Source organism: Nerophis ophidion, linkage group LG03 (assembly GCF_033978795.1).
Source record: "Nerophis ophidion isolate RoL-2023_Sa linkage group LG03, RoL_Noph_v1.0, whole genome shotgun sequence".
Lineage (NCBI taxonomy): Eukaryota > Metazoa > Chordata > Actinopteri > Syngnathiformes > Syngnathidae > Nerophis > Nerophis ophidion.
Window position 1 is genome coordinate 17,734,870 of NC_084613.1, and position 16,522 is coordinate 17,751,391.

The 16,522-nt window shown below is 37.3% G+C and overlaps 1 protein-coding gene across 1 annotated transcript in view; it reads left to right on the top strand.

The window, feature by feature from the left end:
- The window catches only part of LOC133549233 (copine-8-like), a 161,118-nt gene extending 147,138 nt beyond the window's left edge, over positions 1–13,980 (top strand). Inside the window, exons 17-20 of the mRNA XM_061894450.1 lie at positions 2,741–2,843; positions 6,256–6,313; positions 10,562–10,635; positions 12,711–13,980. Coding sequence (XP_061750434.1) covers positions 2,741–2,843; positions 6,256–6,313; positions 10,562–10,635; positions 12,711–12,923 — 448 coding nt within the window. The 3' untranslated portion in view covers positions 12,924–13,980. The remainder of the gene's footprint in view (positions 1–2,740; positions 2,844–6,255; positions 6,314–10,561; positions 10,636–12,710) is intronic.
- Positions 13,981–16,522: the final 2,542 nt, after the last annotated feature.

Genomic DNA, 16,522 nt, shown 5'->3' on the forward strand with positions numbered 1-16,522 from the left:
ATGTTTCAAGTACATAGTAATAACTCTGAGGTGTACTGCTTCAAAACTGGCAAAGCAAGTTTGCATGCTAACAACGTGCTGCTAGTTAGCATTTGTCAACTACCAGGTTATATGACTCTCAGCTAAAAATGTTAGCAAGCTAATGCTTACATGCTAGCATGCTAATGTTAGCATGCTAAAAGTTAGCCTAATTGTAGGACTCTGAAGTGTACTTTTGTAAAATTATCCAAAAAAAAGTTAGCATGCTAACATCTAGCATGTTTGAAGTACCAAGTTGTTGACTCTGAGTTGGACGGCTTCAAAACAGGCACAAGGAAAAAAGTCAACATGCTAACAGTTAGCATGTGTCAAGTATGAAGTTATATGCTTCTTAAGGTGAACAGTTGCAAAATTACCGTAAAAAAAAGGAATAGTAGCGTGCTAACAATACACAATCCTAGTTTTATTCAAGCATTCTTTTTATTGAAGTTGCACAGCAAAATTGGTTTGATCATAACTTTCATGACATCGTCTTTTGTAAGTGATGAATTTGAATGACAACCTGGGTCGTGGTCCCGTGGTCCTACACAGTTGCGTACAGTGTTAATGTGCCGGTCTGGTGCACACTTCCAGAGTGGGCGGAGACCAAAATAAACCTGCTGATCGAAGGCGAGAGTGGAGATGGAGTCGTCATGACCGCTTTTTTGGAAGGTGACCAATCAGTGTGGAGGAAGAGCAGCTGCTATGACTTTCACGCCTCTCACTACATGAGGACGTACAGTGTCACATACGGTACATCCGCCTATCAGACTAGACTGTGGACTTGGCCCATCTCTTAGTATTTTCTAATTACTACCGACCCAGTGCGAGTGAGATGGCTTTTCTTAGGGAAAAAAATTATATTTTTGGAGACAAAAGGCATCAAAGGGCGAGTTTTATTCGGGGGGAATCTGCCTGTCCTGATCAAATATTTGTTGCTGGATACACAATGGACTCCAGGGACCTGTGCTTGGCGATTCTTCCAGTCGAGGACCCACTTAGATTGTAGTGATTTTCAACGAAACCGCAAACTGGATGAAATCTCGGAGAAGCTTTACGCTCTGCCAGGTGAAATTATGATCAATTTGAGGTCAGAACGGACGACTAGGGCAGACCAATCTATCGGAACGTGTCTGCTTGCCCTAACTAAAACATTCCTGTGGTGGGGGTGGCCTGCGCACCTGCAGCAAAGCGGGGTGTGGCAGGACCTGCTTCATGGTTGGCGACAGGTCTCCCTTCCAAAGGCAAACCCCAGTAACTCAATTTTGGTCAAAACTGAGCTGATAATAATTTTGGAGTTCTTAGGTGATATGCTTTACATTAGTGTATGAGATATTGTAATTTTTTCCGTAAGTAAGCTGTTATGCGCATGGCAGGACCTAGCAACTACCACATAACTGCGTAGATACAACAGAAAAACCTAGTATCTCAAGGGACCAATCGAAGCTTCTTTGTCAGTCGCCCTATTGTCTTTAATGAGACATTTGCACGAATGGGGGCCGACGGTCAACCTGATTATGTGATATTATGGCACGAGGGGATATTTGGAAGATTGGCCCAGGACGTTGCAAGCACCTTCATTAAATGTATTGTTCTTGATTCTTCCCCTTGCATACTCTTTTGGGCAGATAACTGTGGAGGTCAAAATAAAAACTGGACGCTGTACACGGCTCATGCCCAATGTGCAAACGTAGAATGGGGCCCACCCGAGATTGTGATAAGATATCTGGAGAAAGGGCACACGTTCATGAGAGCAGATTCAATCCATGGCTCAATCGGCAAGAAAATGAAAGCTCAAGAAAACATCTATACGTTTGATGACGTTGTAGATCGTTGTAAGACAGCATCAAGAGAGATTGGTTTTCCTTTGTTTTCTCAAAATTGGCTAGAAGTGAGTTACTGGGTTTTGCCTTTGGACGGGAGAGGTGATTGGATGACACAGCTGAAAGTGTTTGTCTAATCACCTGTCGCTCTGTTAAAGGCAGCAGTCGGCAGGCGGCAGGGAGGCGAGACTGACATACAACCATTGCTGAAAAGCAGAAAACGATTCACGAAGAAAGACAATTGCTGAAAAGCAGAGAAAGATTTGTTGAAAAATAAACCTTGTCGAACTTGAGAAAAGCCTGTCATGTCAGTCCTTGGTGGTCCAGAGAACCCGGAAGCAGCAGACTTCAACAAATCCTTTCCTACGATCCTTTCCTACTCTCTGATGTCTAGGCTGTTCGTGACTCTGTCGGAATAGATATCGGACGCCTCCATAGTAAGCCACCTGTGTTTTCACGATATCGCTCTGCGGATTGAGGCGAAAAGCCGTGTTGCTGATCATGGCGCCTTCCAGGCTTATGGACAAAACACGCACCCATGGACTAATACTACACAGATACGCACATGTACACCCCAGCTTCGCCGGTATGATAGACAACGGAGCAGCGCCCCTGGTGGCCGCAAGCTTCGAGCCAGATGATGCAAATCTCGAGTTTTGTGGTAATATATGCTTGTGTTGCTTGAGGTTTTTGTTTATCCTGGTCTCAAACTGAGCCTCCCGCCCCTGCTTGGTTCGGAAGTTGCTTTTGTTTCTCCTCCATCCTTTACCCCCTCATGTTTACTTTTACTTCCTACACCTCTACTGGGCGCCGCCTGGTGGCGACCCCTCGGTCTTCCAGTTCTTGGACGGGTTGTTCCAAAAACTAACTTCATGGTCATTTCTTTGATGTGTTGCCAGGTATGCATCAGCGATGACGGACGGCTCGCAGTACTTCATCCTCCTGATCATCTCAGACGGCGTCATCACGGACATGGCTCAGACCAAAGAGTCCATCGTCAACGTAGGCTTTGTTTTCTTCTCCCACTCCACTCTCCAACCGACGGACCGACTTCTGTCAAATCTTAAAATAATCTTATGTAGAACTTAGGTCCGTTTTCAAATAGTTGACAATTCAACGACTCGATTCGGAGGTGTCTGGTTGGACCATCAACCTCGCAGTCGAATCGTTTGTCTTTTTGGTGCTTGTCAGGTTCAAACACTGATGACATCTATTAAACAGGACAAGAAGCAAAGAATCAAACAGAGACAGAATTCAATTTGGCTCAGTGAGGAGAAACATGTGCATCTGTACCCTTGTACAGTGTCATTACGTTCTGCCAAAAGATTGTACGCTTCTTACTTTTATTTGGACTTTCCCTGACCACATCGCAACAGCTGCTTCCAAAGGGACGGGGTCGTAAACAGCCATCGCCTTTGCTTACAAAGCAGTTCAAAATAAATAATCGGTTAAAAAAAAAAAAGGTTATAAAAGAGTTCAAAAAGCGGTAACTGGAGGGGAGTCTGGCCCTGCTTCTTCTTCGCTTTTGTAGTTTTTGGGTCAAGACAATATCTTTCTGTTGATTACGATACATGAAAGAAACAGAACACCTTCATGTTGCTTCCCCCCCTATAAAGTGGAGTTTTACAAGCCTTCTTTTTGGTAGGTTCAAAAACATGTTTTTTGTTTCTCGCCTGGAACTCATTAAAACACAAAGTTTTTGTTATGATCTGCTGCCCGGATCATTCCATGTTCTAGTTTTGTTCCGTTTTTGTATCATATTCTGTTGTTTGACGTCCTTAGTTCCTGTTTTAGTCTGTTTCCATAGTAACGTATTATTTTACATCTTTGGCTCCTAATTTAGTCTGCTGACATATTGGGGACGGCGTTCAAGCCTTGGTTCAATCCTTGGTTCAATCCCCACCTAGTACCAACCTCGTCACGTCCGTTGTGTCCTGAGCAAGACACTTCACCCTTGCTCTTGATGGGTGCTGGTTAGCGCCTTGCATGGCAGCTCCCTCCATCAGTGTGTGAATGGGTAAATGTGGAAGTAGTGTCAAAGCGCTTTGAGTACCTTGAAGGTAGAAAAGCGCTATACAAGTACAACCCATTTATCATTTTCACCTGCCGTAGTTTCCAGACGCACACCTGTTTTGCTAATCACCATCCTTATTCAAGCCAGCCCTGTCCGTTCATTCACTCTCGGATCCTAATTTGCTTTCATGCAACAAGTGAGGACTGCTGTTCTATGTTTATACTCGCTAGCTTTCGCGCTACGCCTTGTTTTTCTCTAGCTCTCATGCTAGAAGTTTTTGTTTTGCCTTTTGTGCCAAGTGTAAGTGTTTCTGTTTGTTTCTCTAGCTCCCATGAAGTGAAGTGAATTATATTTATATAGCGCTTTTCTCTAGTGACTCAATGCACTTTACATAGTGAAACCCAATATCTAAGTTACATTTTTAAACCAGTGTGGGTGGCACTGGGAGCATGTGGGTAAAGTGTCTTGCTCAAGGACACAACGGCAGTGACTAGGATGGCGGAAGCGGGAATCGAACCTGCAACCCTCAAGTTGCTGAGACGGCCGCTCTACCAACCGAGCTATACCGCCCTTTTTGTTTTGCCTTTTGTGCCAAGTGTAAGTGTTTCTGTTTGTTTCTCTAGCTCCCATGCTTGCGCTTTTGGTTTGCCTTTTCTGCCTAGCACCAGTGTTTTTGTTCCTAGCCTGTTTTTAGTTAAATAAATCTTTATTTCTTACCATATGCTGTGTTCTTGCCCGACCGCATCCACAGAAGAACGAATCCGGCGTCACCATGCCCAGCAAACGTCATAGTTATTGTGATAACTTAGATACAGTTATTCTAACAGTGCTGCTCATTTATCAGAGTGTTTTTTTTCTCGCAAATAACACTGAAACCCCTTCAGGAAGAGGTGCTTTAAGACATGGTTAGCTAGCTAGCGGCTAACGTCCAGCCGCAATCGGCAGTGTTTTAGCTACTTCTAAATGGCTAATCCTCGCCTCCATGGCGACAAATAATGTAAGTTTCTTACAAGTATCATCCCTGCAGGACGAGGACTAGCTAAACATGTTTTACTGCACACTAGCTCACCAGCATCAAAATGTAAACAAACGCCATTAGTGGATCCAAACCTACTCTTCACTGTAATGATACCAAGTACAGGAGCGTATCTCGTCGATACTACTATGATTATGTAAATGTTTATTAGCATCACAACGTCTTCTTTGTTTTATTTTTTCAAATCATTATTATGTTTAAAATAGTCAGGAAATATGTCCCTGGACACATGAAGACTGTGACTATAACCAATGTATGATCCTGTTCTTGGGATGCAACTCAGTATTCTTCTTCCTCCAAACACGACGAGTTGAGTTCATACAAAAAGGTCTATTTTGGTTTCATCTGACCACTTGACCTTCTCCCAATCCTCTGCTGTATCATCCATGTATCCATTTTGGTATGAACTCAACTTGTCGTGTTTGGAGGAAGAAGAATACTGAGTTGCATCCCAAGAACACCATACCTACTGTGAAACATGGGGGTGGAAACATCATGCTTTGGGGCTGTTTTTCTGCTAAGGAGACAGGACGATTGATCCGTGTTAAGGAAAGAATGAATGGGGCCATGCATCGTGAGATTTTGAGCCTAAACCTCCTTCCATCAGTAAGAGCTTTGAATGTTTGACCAAATACTTATTTTCCACCACAATTTACAAATAAATTCTTTAAAATTCCTACAATGTGAATTCCTGGATTTTTTTTTCACATTCTATCTCTTGCAGTTGAAGTGTACCTATGATGAAAATTACAGACCTCTGTCATCATTTTAAGTGGGAGAACTTGCACAATCGGTGGCTGACTAAATACTTTTTTGCCCCACTGTATATGTATATATATATATACATATATATATATGTATATATATATATATACACATAAAAAAGTAGTGTGTGTGTGTGTGGTGTTTTTTTTGGAGGTCCACTTCGATCCTGCACCGTCAGCTCCTCCATCTGAGTCTTTAACGAGTCCCCCGCCCTATTGTGAAACTCTCATTCCCGACTAATTATTTACACGCCCCGCCTGAGTTTGGGCGTCCATCTAATGAGCAGACAAGTTATGAAGGCGTGAACACGGAGACATTCATCACTCGGAGACGTAATAAACAATATTAGCATAGTGGCTGCTCGGCTTGGCGTTATGTAAATAGGACTCATTTTGACGCTGTCAAAAAGTCCGCCGACTTCGACGGGAGGGGGAGGGAAGTGAGCAGATTGATTTTTGAGCAAAACAATGGGGCGGCGGTGTGTCAGCTAGTAATTAGCGGCGTGTTTCAGTGACAGCCTGCAGCCTTGAAGATAGCAAATAGAGCAACAGCGAGACGCCCCCCATGCCTGCCTCTGACGCATCTTCTCTCCTTCGCAGGCCGCCTCTCTACCCATGTCAATTATCATCGTCGGGGTCGGACCAGCCGAGTTCGATGGTAAGTCCAGTGTGTGTTTGTTTGTTTGTGTGTGTGTGTGTGTCTGTGTGTGTGTGTGTGTGTGTGTGTGTGTGTGTGTGTGTGTGTTAATCCTCCATGGCACGTGGTTCCACCCTTCTTTCCGCTCCCCCGTTCCCCCGCTCTTCCCCGTAATTGTCGCCTCCCCGGCACGCCACATCTGAGGGGAAAATTCCCCGCTGTCAGAGCGGAGGAGGAACGCTTGTTTCCCACGTGACGCCGCTTTTAGAAGGCGCACCAGCGCGCTTAAGCACAGTAGACGGCGGCGCTCTCTGGAAGACGTCACTTCCCACATTCACTCTGGAGCTTCACGGCGGACTTGAAGTCCGAGCCGCCAGAATAAATAAATATTTCATCCAAATTTGGAACCGTACGACTGTCCAAAATGTCTCGCTAAGACAGAGAGTGACGATTTCGGAACTCTTTTTGTTTTTCTTTTTTATTAATATTTTAAAATATTTTGTATTATTTATGAATAATTGCTTCGAGCCTCGACAAAAAGTCCCTATTTCAGTAAAAAAAATGCATGTATTAAAAAAAAAAAAATGTATATATATATATATATATATATATATATATGTGTGTGTATATGTATGTATAAATGTGTGTATATGTAGATATGTGTTGCGTCTGTTCGGCATAGTAATGCCAAGTTTGTCCCTCCGTGGATGCGTCAAGCAAGAACACAGCAAAGGTAAGATTAACTGATTTATTAAAATAACAAAAGGAGCTATAGAACAAAAATACTGGAGCTAATAGACAAAACAAACAAAGGACGCAAGCATGAAAGCTAGGAATACAAATAGCAAAACTAAACTGGCATGAAGGCACACAAAAGGAAAAACAATTCATTAGCATGAGAGCTGGAATAAAACAAATGCGTAGCGTGAGAGCTCACGAGAATAAGAAAGAATTGCGTGTAAGCAAATGAGCATAACAGCCGTACCGTTGCGTGAAAGCAAACTTGGGTCCCAGACTGAACAACAACAAGGGCAGGCTTATATAGGGAAGATGATTAACAGTAACAGGTGTGCGGGACCGTAAGTAGCAGGTGAAATCAATGAGAAACCATGGAAACGGACACAACAGGAACTAAGCAGGTGGAACGACGGAGTGATACAAAAACCGGAACAATAAAAAATAATATGTGGAGAACCGAAAACCGTATCTCAACAATATATATGTATATACATATATATATATATATATATATATATATATATATATATATATATATATATATATATATATATATATATATATATATATATATATATATATATATATATATATATATATACCATATTTGCTTGAATTGCCGCAGGGCATATAGTATGCGCCTGCCTTGAATTACTGCCGGGTCAAACTCGCTTCGCGAAATAATTAGCGCATGCATAGTATTACCACCTGGTCAAACTCGTGGCGTCACGTGTGACACTTCCCCTATCATCATTTTGAAAATGGAGGAGGCTGATTTCAATACCGGTAATTGGAAATCGCATAAAGGGAAGAAGATTAAGAGCTATTCAGTAGGATTTAAGGTCCAAAGCTTATATCACACTCAAATTTTTACTGCACGCCTTTGGTAAGTGCCGGAGTGAGAAGAGGTTTTAAAATAATTAGCGCATGCTTACTTTTACCGCATGCCTTTGGTAAGCGCAAGAGTGAGAAGCGGTTTTAAATTAATTAGCGCCCCGGCGACAATTCAAGGAAATACGGTATATGTGTGTATATGTGTATATATGTGTAAATGTATATATGTGTGTATATATATGTATATATATATATATATATATATATATATATATGTTTGTATATATATATGTATATATACATATATATATATATATATATATGTGCATATGTATATGTTTATATGTATATGTACATATGTATATAAATAGATCGGATTGGCACTGATATACGTGTATGTGTGTATATATATGTGAGTGTGTGTACGCGCGTGTGTGTGTGTGCACGCGGGTGCGTCCGTGCTTGTGCGTGTGTGTACATCCATAGATCTGATTGGCTATTGATATATATATATATATATATATATATATATATATATATATATATATATATATATATATATATATATATATATATATATATATATATATATATGTATATATATATATATGTATATATATATGTATATATATATGTATATGTATATATATATATATATATATATGTATATATATATATGTATATATATATATGTATATATATATATATATATATATATATACACATATATATATATGTATATATACACATATATAGGGACGGCGTGGCGCAGTGGGGAGAGTGGCCGTGCGCAGCACGAGCGTCCCTGGTTCAATTCCCACCTAGTACCAACCTCGTCACGTCCGTCGTGTCCTGAGCAAGACACTTCACCCTTGCTCCTGATGGGTGTTGGTTGGCGCCTTGCATGGCAGCTCCCTCCATCAGTGTGTGAATGTGTGTGTGAATGGGTAAATGTGGAAGTAGTGTCAAAGCGCTTTGAGTACCTTGAAGGTAGAAAAGCGCTATACAAGTACAACCCATTTATCTTTTATTTATTTATTTTATATGTATATATATATATACATATATATGTATGTATATGTATATATATGCATATATTTATATACTGTATATATGCATATTTATATATATATGTACATATATACACAAACACCCACATATATACATATATATATACAGTATATATATGTATATATATATGAAGAGTTCATATGCAAAAGCAGATAAATCCATTTTGACCGATTCTGTATATTAACGATTTTCTGCCTGCTGGTGTTGCCGGTACATATACAAGCGTACAATGGTTTATTTAATATCAACATAAGCAAGTCATGAAAGCCTAAACTTTTAAGAAATGCTGATGTAATGAATGGCTTTCAAATAAGAGTGTTTGATGTGGTTTTACGTCAAAAGCAGATATATCCAAATTATGATATGTTGCAAAAACAGATATCTCCAAAATCGTTTTCTTTGCGGTCGTTATTTCGCATAATATTCAAGATAAAGATAGAGAGAAAAACAGAACGTGAAATTTATCGAAAGCCACATTTCAAGGTAACAACTGTTCACATTTATTTACTTAATTATTTAACAGTTTCGATCCCTTGGTACGTATAAATCTAGCTGTCCCTGCGAACATTGTTTTTTCGTACTTGCTAACCGGACATGCTTTTCTGGAACTGTGACCTCACATATTTACCTTGTGCTTTTCAGCACAAAATGAAAAAACAGTGTTGCAATGAAGACAATGTTTTATTAATAAAAACAAGCACAAATGCTCAACCTGGTTTGCCTATCAAAAACACTCCTGTGCAGATAACAGCTCACTCATCATCGCTATCGACATTAGCTCCATGCTCGACAACATCGTTTAACGCAGCGGTGTAAAACTCACGGACACGCGTGCTAGCGCCAACATCAAATAACTTCAACACGTCAGTTTTTTTCGCTGGCTTAACAGTGTTCACAGTAGAAGCTTCCAAATTATTCATGCGTGGATAACAACACTGAGTGAGTCCGAGCGCGCTGCCATTTTGTTTGTCACGTGATCCCGTACTGCAGCGCTGGTTGGGCAAACGGATATATCGGCTTTTGTGATAAATGATCCATGGTGCTTATCGGCCTTTGCAATAAAACGCTGAACAAAATGACGTTAAAAGCGGCATTTGTCTGCATTTGCAAACAAATTGATTTTGGTATACCACAATAGAAGTGGTGGACTATATATTACCGAGGCTGGGCTAAACTTTATCAAAATGGCGTTTATCGGTTTTTGCGTATGAACTCTTCATATCTATATATATATATATATATATATATATAGATAGATATATACACACACACACACACACACATACACACCTATAGATTGGAATGACACTGAAAGTTCATGAGTGGCCCATTGATCAGGGCATCCCAAGATAATGTGGAAGTAATGCAAGTAAATGTTTGCTCTGTATTATTTACAACGTATGTAAGAAAGTGGTAACACTGTCATCACTGTCATCCCTGCTTCTGCTTGCGTCATTCCACTTCCTAGTAATGTCGGGTTTGTGACACGCTCGCTAGCTAGCATGTTTTCATGGTGTAACGCACGGAGCCACGCCTTCTCAGTCATGTCGTCACACCCGAGTGGGCGGAGCCAACACGCTCATGACGCCATGATTGGTCCACTCAAGCGATGGTCTCTTCCCACAGAAATGATTGAACTGGACGGCGATGAGGAGAGGATCTCTTCCCAAGGACGCTACGCCGAGAGGGACATCGTGCAGGTATGCAATAAAACTTTCCCAGGCTCAATGTGTCGACTCAGCACAAAGTCTTGACGGGGATTTGGGGTTCAAGTGGAAAGAGGTCATATGACTTATTCCTGTTTTCCCACCATTGTTATCTCCTTTGTGTCTTACTCTCTCATCTGCTATTACATGTTCACTCACTATACAATATTTATACATATGTTTATTATTATAATATTACATGTTCGCTCACAATACAATATTCATACATTTGTTTATTAATACAATATTACATGTTCACATAATACATAATATTTATACATGTTTATTAATATTTTACATGTTCACACAATACTCAATATTTTTACAATATACATATGCTTATTAATATAATATGACATGTTCACATAACATTTATACATATATTTTAATACAATATTACATGTTCATATCTTTATTAGCATAATATTACATGTTTACTTACTATACAATATGTATACATGTTTATTAAAATAATATTATTTTTTCACACAATATACAATATTTGTACATATTTTTATCAATAAAATAATACATGTTCACACAATATATAATAATTATACATATGTTTATTAATACAATATTACATGTTCACTCTCTATAATATTTATATATGTTTATTAATGTAATATTACATGTTCACTCACTATGCAATATTTATACATGTGTTTATTAATATAATACACGGTCACACAATATACAATATTTTTACATATGTTTATTAATATAATATTACATGTTCACCTCTAATCACAAGCAAGCTCTACCCCTGCATCAACTATATATATATATATATATATATATATATATATATATATATATATATATATATATATATATATATATATATATATAATGTATGTATGTATGTATGCATGTATATATGTGTGTATATATATATATATATATATATAATGTATGTATGTATGTATGCATGTATATATGTATATATATATATAATGTATGTATGCATGTATATATGTATTTATATATATATAATGTATGTATGCATGTATATATGTATATATATATATATATAATGTATGTATGCATGTATATATGTATAATATATATATATATAATGTATGTATGTATATATATAATGTATGTATGTATGTATGCATGTATATATGTATATATATGTATTTATATATGTATAATATATATATATAATGTGTGTATATATACACATATATATATATATATATTTTTAAATACATAAATATATATATATACATACATATACATACATACGTATGTATGTATGTTTGTATGTATATATGTATGTATATATTTGTAAATAATTGTATATATGTACATATATACATACATACGTGTGTATGTGTGTTTGTATGTATATATACTTATATATGTACATATACAAATTTGTATGTATATATGTATTAAAAAATCTGTATATATAATGTGTGTATATATATATATAAATTGTGTGTATATATATTTATAGAACATATATAAATGTGTGTGTGTGTGTGTGTGTGCGTATATACTGTAAATGTGTATATATGTGTGTATATCTGTATATATGTGTGTTTGTATATATATATGTATTATGTATGTGTATATTTATATGTGTATACATATGTATATGTATGTATATATATATGTATATACAAATATGTGTGTATGTATTTATAAATGTGTGTGTCTATATGACTGTATATATACATATGTGTATATATATCAAATGTGTGTACAGTATGTATATATATATATATATGTGTGTGTATATATGTGTGCACATATATTTATAAATGTATATATGTATGTACGTATATGTGTATGTATATGAAACTAGAAATAAGCAAGTACTCCAACTACAAAAAACTACAACAAGTACTAAAACTACAAGTACAACAAGAAAGTAGAAATGAGGTTTTTTTAAACATTATTATGAGTGTGACGATCGCGTGACATTTCTTTCAAAGTTTCCTAATGTTCAAAGTCCATCCATCCATCCATTTCCTACCGCTTATTCCCTTTTGGGGTCGCGGGGGTTCAAAGTCCTCAGCCATGAAATACGATCTTCCATGTTCCCGTCTTTTTTGCAGTTTGTCCCTTTCCGAGACTACATCGACCGGCGAGGCAACCACATCCTCAGCATGGCGCGGCTGGCCAAGGAGGTGCTGGCGGAAATCCCCGACCAGTTCCTGTCCTACATGAGGACGCGAGGCATCAAGCCGGGCCCCCTGCCGCCGCCGTACACGCCGTGTCCCCTGCCGCCGCTGCACCCGCTCCTCACCCGGCGGGTGAGCCGGATCTGAGGTTCCCGGGGAGGGGTCTTGGTGGCCTGCGCCCGCCTCTCTTCGTCTTTTCAGCTTTGACGCTGGCGGCCACGGGGTCCGCCGCGCACCGGGATCGTGGCCGGTGTTTGGCGAAGGCGGGAGCTCGGTACGTTTCCACGGGACCCCGTCAGCGAGTAGAGAAATGTTTACAAGAGGAAGGTGTTGTTTCTTCAAATATATCGTCTCTTCTTCAGTGGCGCATGTGCTCGTTAAAAGAAGCATGCACTGTTGTCCCGCACTCAGGGCCGTGTCCCTCCCCGCCGCCCTCCCGCCACTGCCGACATCCTTCTGTTACGCCTCAAGGTGGCGCTCCGGCAGGGACTCCACCGGCCTTACTTTTTGCTCACTCCGTCTTGGAAGCGAGGGCCCGCGTGTTTGGCGAAGGAGCTGGACGACAGGTTTTGTCGTTTTGCTTTCCTTGTGTTCCTCTTCTACCTCTTGATGTGTTTACTGGCCAGCAAACATTTGAGCCCCGTGGCGTTCCTCCTTGACCTTTGACCCGCCCAAGCCAGGGGTGTCCAGACCCTTCAGAGATCAAAGGGTGCCGAGGCCACTTTGTTGTTTTGGTTTTTCAAACTGCACGGGTCCACGAAAAAAATCGTTTCACATTGCAATTTTTGATTCTGTTTTTATGTTGGTATTGAATCACTAGTATACCAAATAATACATTGAAAATCAATTCTAAATCGAATCAAAAATCAAAGAGTGCGAGGCCATTTTGATGTTTTGGTTTTCGAAACAGCAGGTGTGCACAAAACAATTGATTCACATCCGAATCGCGAATTAAAAAAAAAAGTATTTTATTGGTATCAAATAATTATGATTATTACACCAAATAATATGTAGCGAAAATCGGTTTGTATCAAGAAGCGATTCTGAATCGAATCAAAATCAAAGGATGCGTAGGCCATTTTAATATTTTTATTTTCTAAACAGCGGGTACACAAAAAAAAAATAACACACACACGCACACATATATATATATATGTGTGTGTGTGTGTGTGTGTGTGTGTGTGCGTGTATATATGTATGCGTATATATACTGTATGTGTGTATATATGTATATAAATGTGTATATTTATGTATATATACATGTGTGTAATATATATATGTATATATATATATATATATATCATACCTGTATATACATGTATATATACACACATATATATACACACACATATATATACACACACATATATCTATATATATATACACACACACGTATATATGTATGTATGTGTGTGTATATATGTATGTGTATGTATATATAGAAGTGTATATATATATATATGTGAATATATATGTATATAAATGTTTATATGTGTATATACACGTGTGTGTGTAATATATAGATATATATACACCCACTCATATACACACACACACATATATATATATATATATATATATATATATATATATATAAATATATATATATATATATATATATATATATATATACATATACATATATATAGTGTGCATGGGTTGATTGGCAACACTAAATTGGCCCTATTGTGGGAATGTGAGTGTGAATGTTGTCTGTCTATCTGTGTTGCCTTGCAGTGAGGTGACGACTTATCCAGGGTCTACCCCGCCTTCCGCTCGATTGTAGCTGAGATAGGCACCAGCGCCCCCCGTGACCCCAATAGGAATAAGCGGTAGAAAATGTATGTGTATATATATATATATATATATATATATATATGTATATATATATATATATATATATATATATATATATATATATATATATATATATATATATATGTATATATATATATTTTTTTTTTTTCTTGAATTAATTTTTTTGAATATTTTTTAGGCCGTCTTCCTGCAACCAGAAGTAGCTTTTGTTACATGTAACATGTTTTGAAAAATGTTTATTATAAATTTTATACCAAATATTACATTGTGAAAATTGGTTTGAATTGAGATTCGATTCTAAATCGAATCAAAACTGAAAGGATGCGAAGGCCATCGTGTTGTTTTTATTTTCTAAACAGCAGGGGTGCACACAAACAAAATCGATTCACATCTGAATCAGGATAAACGGTAAAATAAGGATAAACGGTATCAAGATAAATGGCGGTAAAACTTCCCACGGTTAGTATAACCATTTTAACTTAAAATGAAGGTACAACTGTGATTGATAAAACTTTGATAAAGCCACGGACCGGTGACACTGTTTACTTACTTGACAAGTCGGCTGGCGCTCGCTAGCTTAAATGCTGACATGAAAACAAGAGAAATTAACGTCTTACTCCATCAGAAAAAACAACACTCCCCAATCTGAACTCACATAAATACATTACTCTCTGAGCAATTAAAATATCGTACATGAATCGTACTTTACAAGCTGTGCTCTCTCGAAAAAGATAGATTAACTATTGACACTTTCTGTTTAACTGTTGTTGTTTTTTAAATGCTGCAAAACAATACGAAAACACAACACGGTCTGCAATTTTGGACACCTCTGGTCTAAGTCCTGGTTTATGCTTCTGTGTGGAGGCACACCTGCCATACGTACAGTACCGTAAGGTCTGTGATTGGTCGCCTGTACTGGCCTTCCAGAAGAACCCGCTTTCTACCGTTTACCAGATAAAAAGTCGTAATTCTGAGACAGTCAGATTTATGAGGTGAGAAGACGAAATTGTGAGATGAAATTCGAAATTATGATCAATAAAGTCATAATTAAGAGATTAAGTTGAAAATATGAGATGAAAAAGTTATAGTTATGAGATAAAAAGTTGAAATCATGAGGTAAAAAGTCATCATTTTGATGAAAAAAGTCAAAATTATAGTAAATGGTTAGTATTTGTATGATGATTTACTATCGCTGTAATGATACCAAATAAACAAAATGATGAGATTAAAAAAAAAAAAATTAAGTCAAAATTATGAGATAAAAGGTCATAAATATGGCATAAACAGTCGAAAATAGGAGAGAAAATTTCAAAATCATGATCTAAAAAATCAGAAATAATGGTAAATGGTCGGTATTTATATAGAATTTTACTATCCCTGGAGCAATACCCAATTTAAAAGTTATGAAATAAAAATACATTTGTGACATCAAAAGTCTGAATTTTGAGATAACATTTCAAAATTTTGAAATAAAAAGTCCAAACTATGAGATAAAAAGTCATAATTTTGAGATAAAAAGTCGTAATACCAAAATGAAATGTCAAAATTACGAGATAAAAAGTCGTAATTACAAAATAAAATGTCGAAATTATGACATAAAAAGTAAAAATTATGACATAAAAAGTAAAAATTATGACATAAAAAGTCGAAATTATGACATAAAAAGTCAAAATTATGAGATAAAAAGTCGAAATTATGAAATAAAAAGTCGAAATTATGAAATAAAAAGTCAAAACTATGAGATAACATCTCATAATTATGAGATAAAAAGTCGTAATTAGAAAATAAAATGTCGAAAATATGAGATATAAAGTTGAAATCATGAGACAACTATCTAAATCATGAGATAAAAAGTCGAAATTATTAAATAAAAAGTCAAAACTATGAGATAAAAAGTCATACTTATGAGATAAAAAGTCGTAACTACA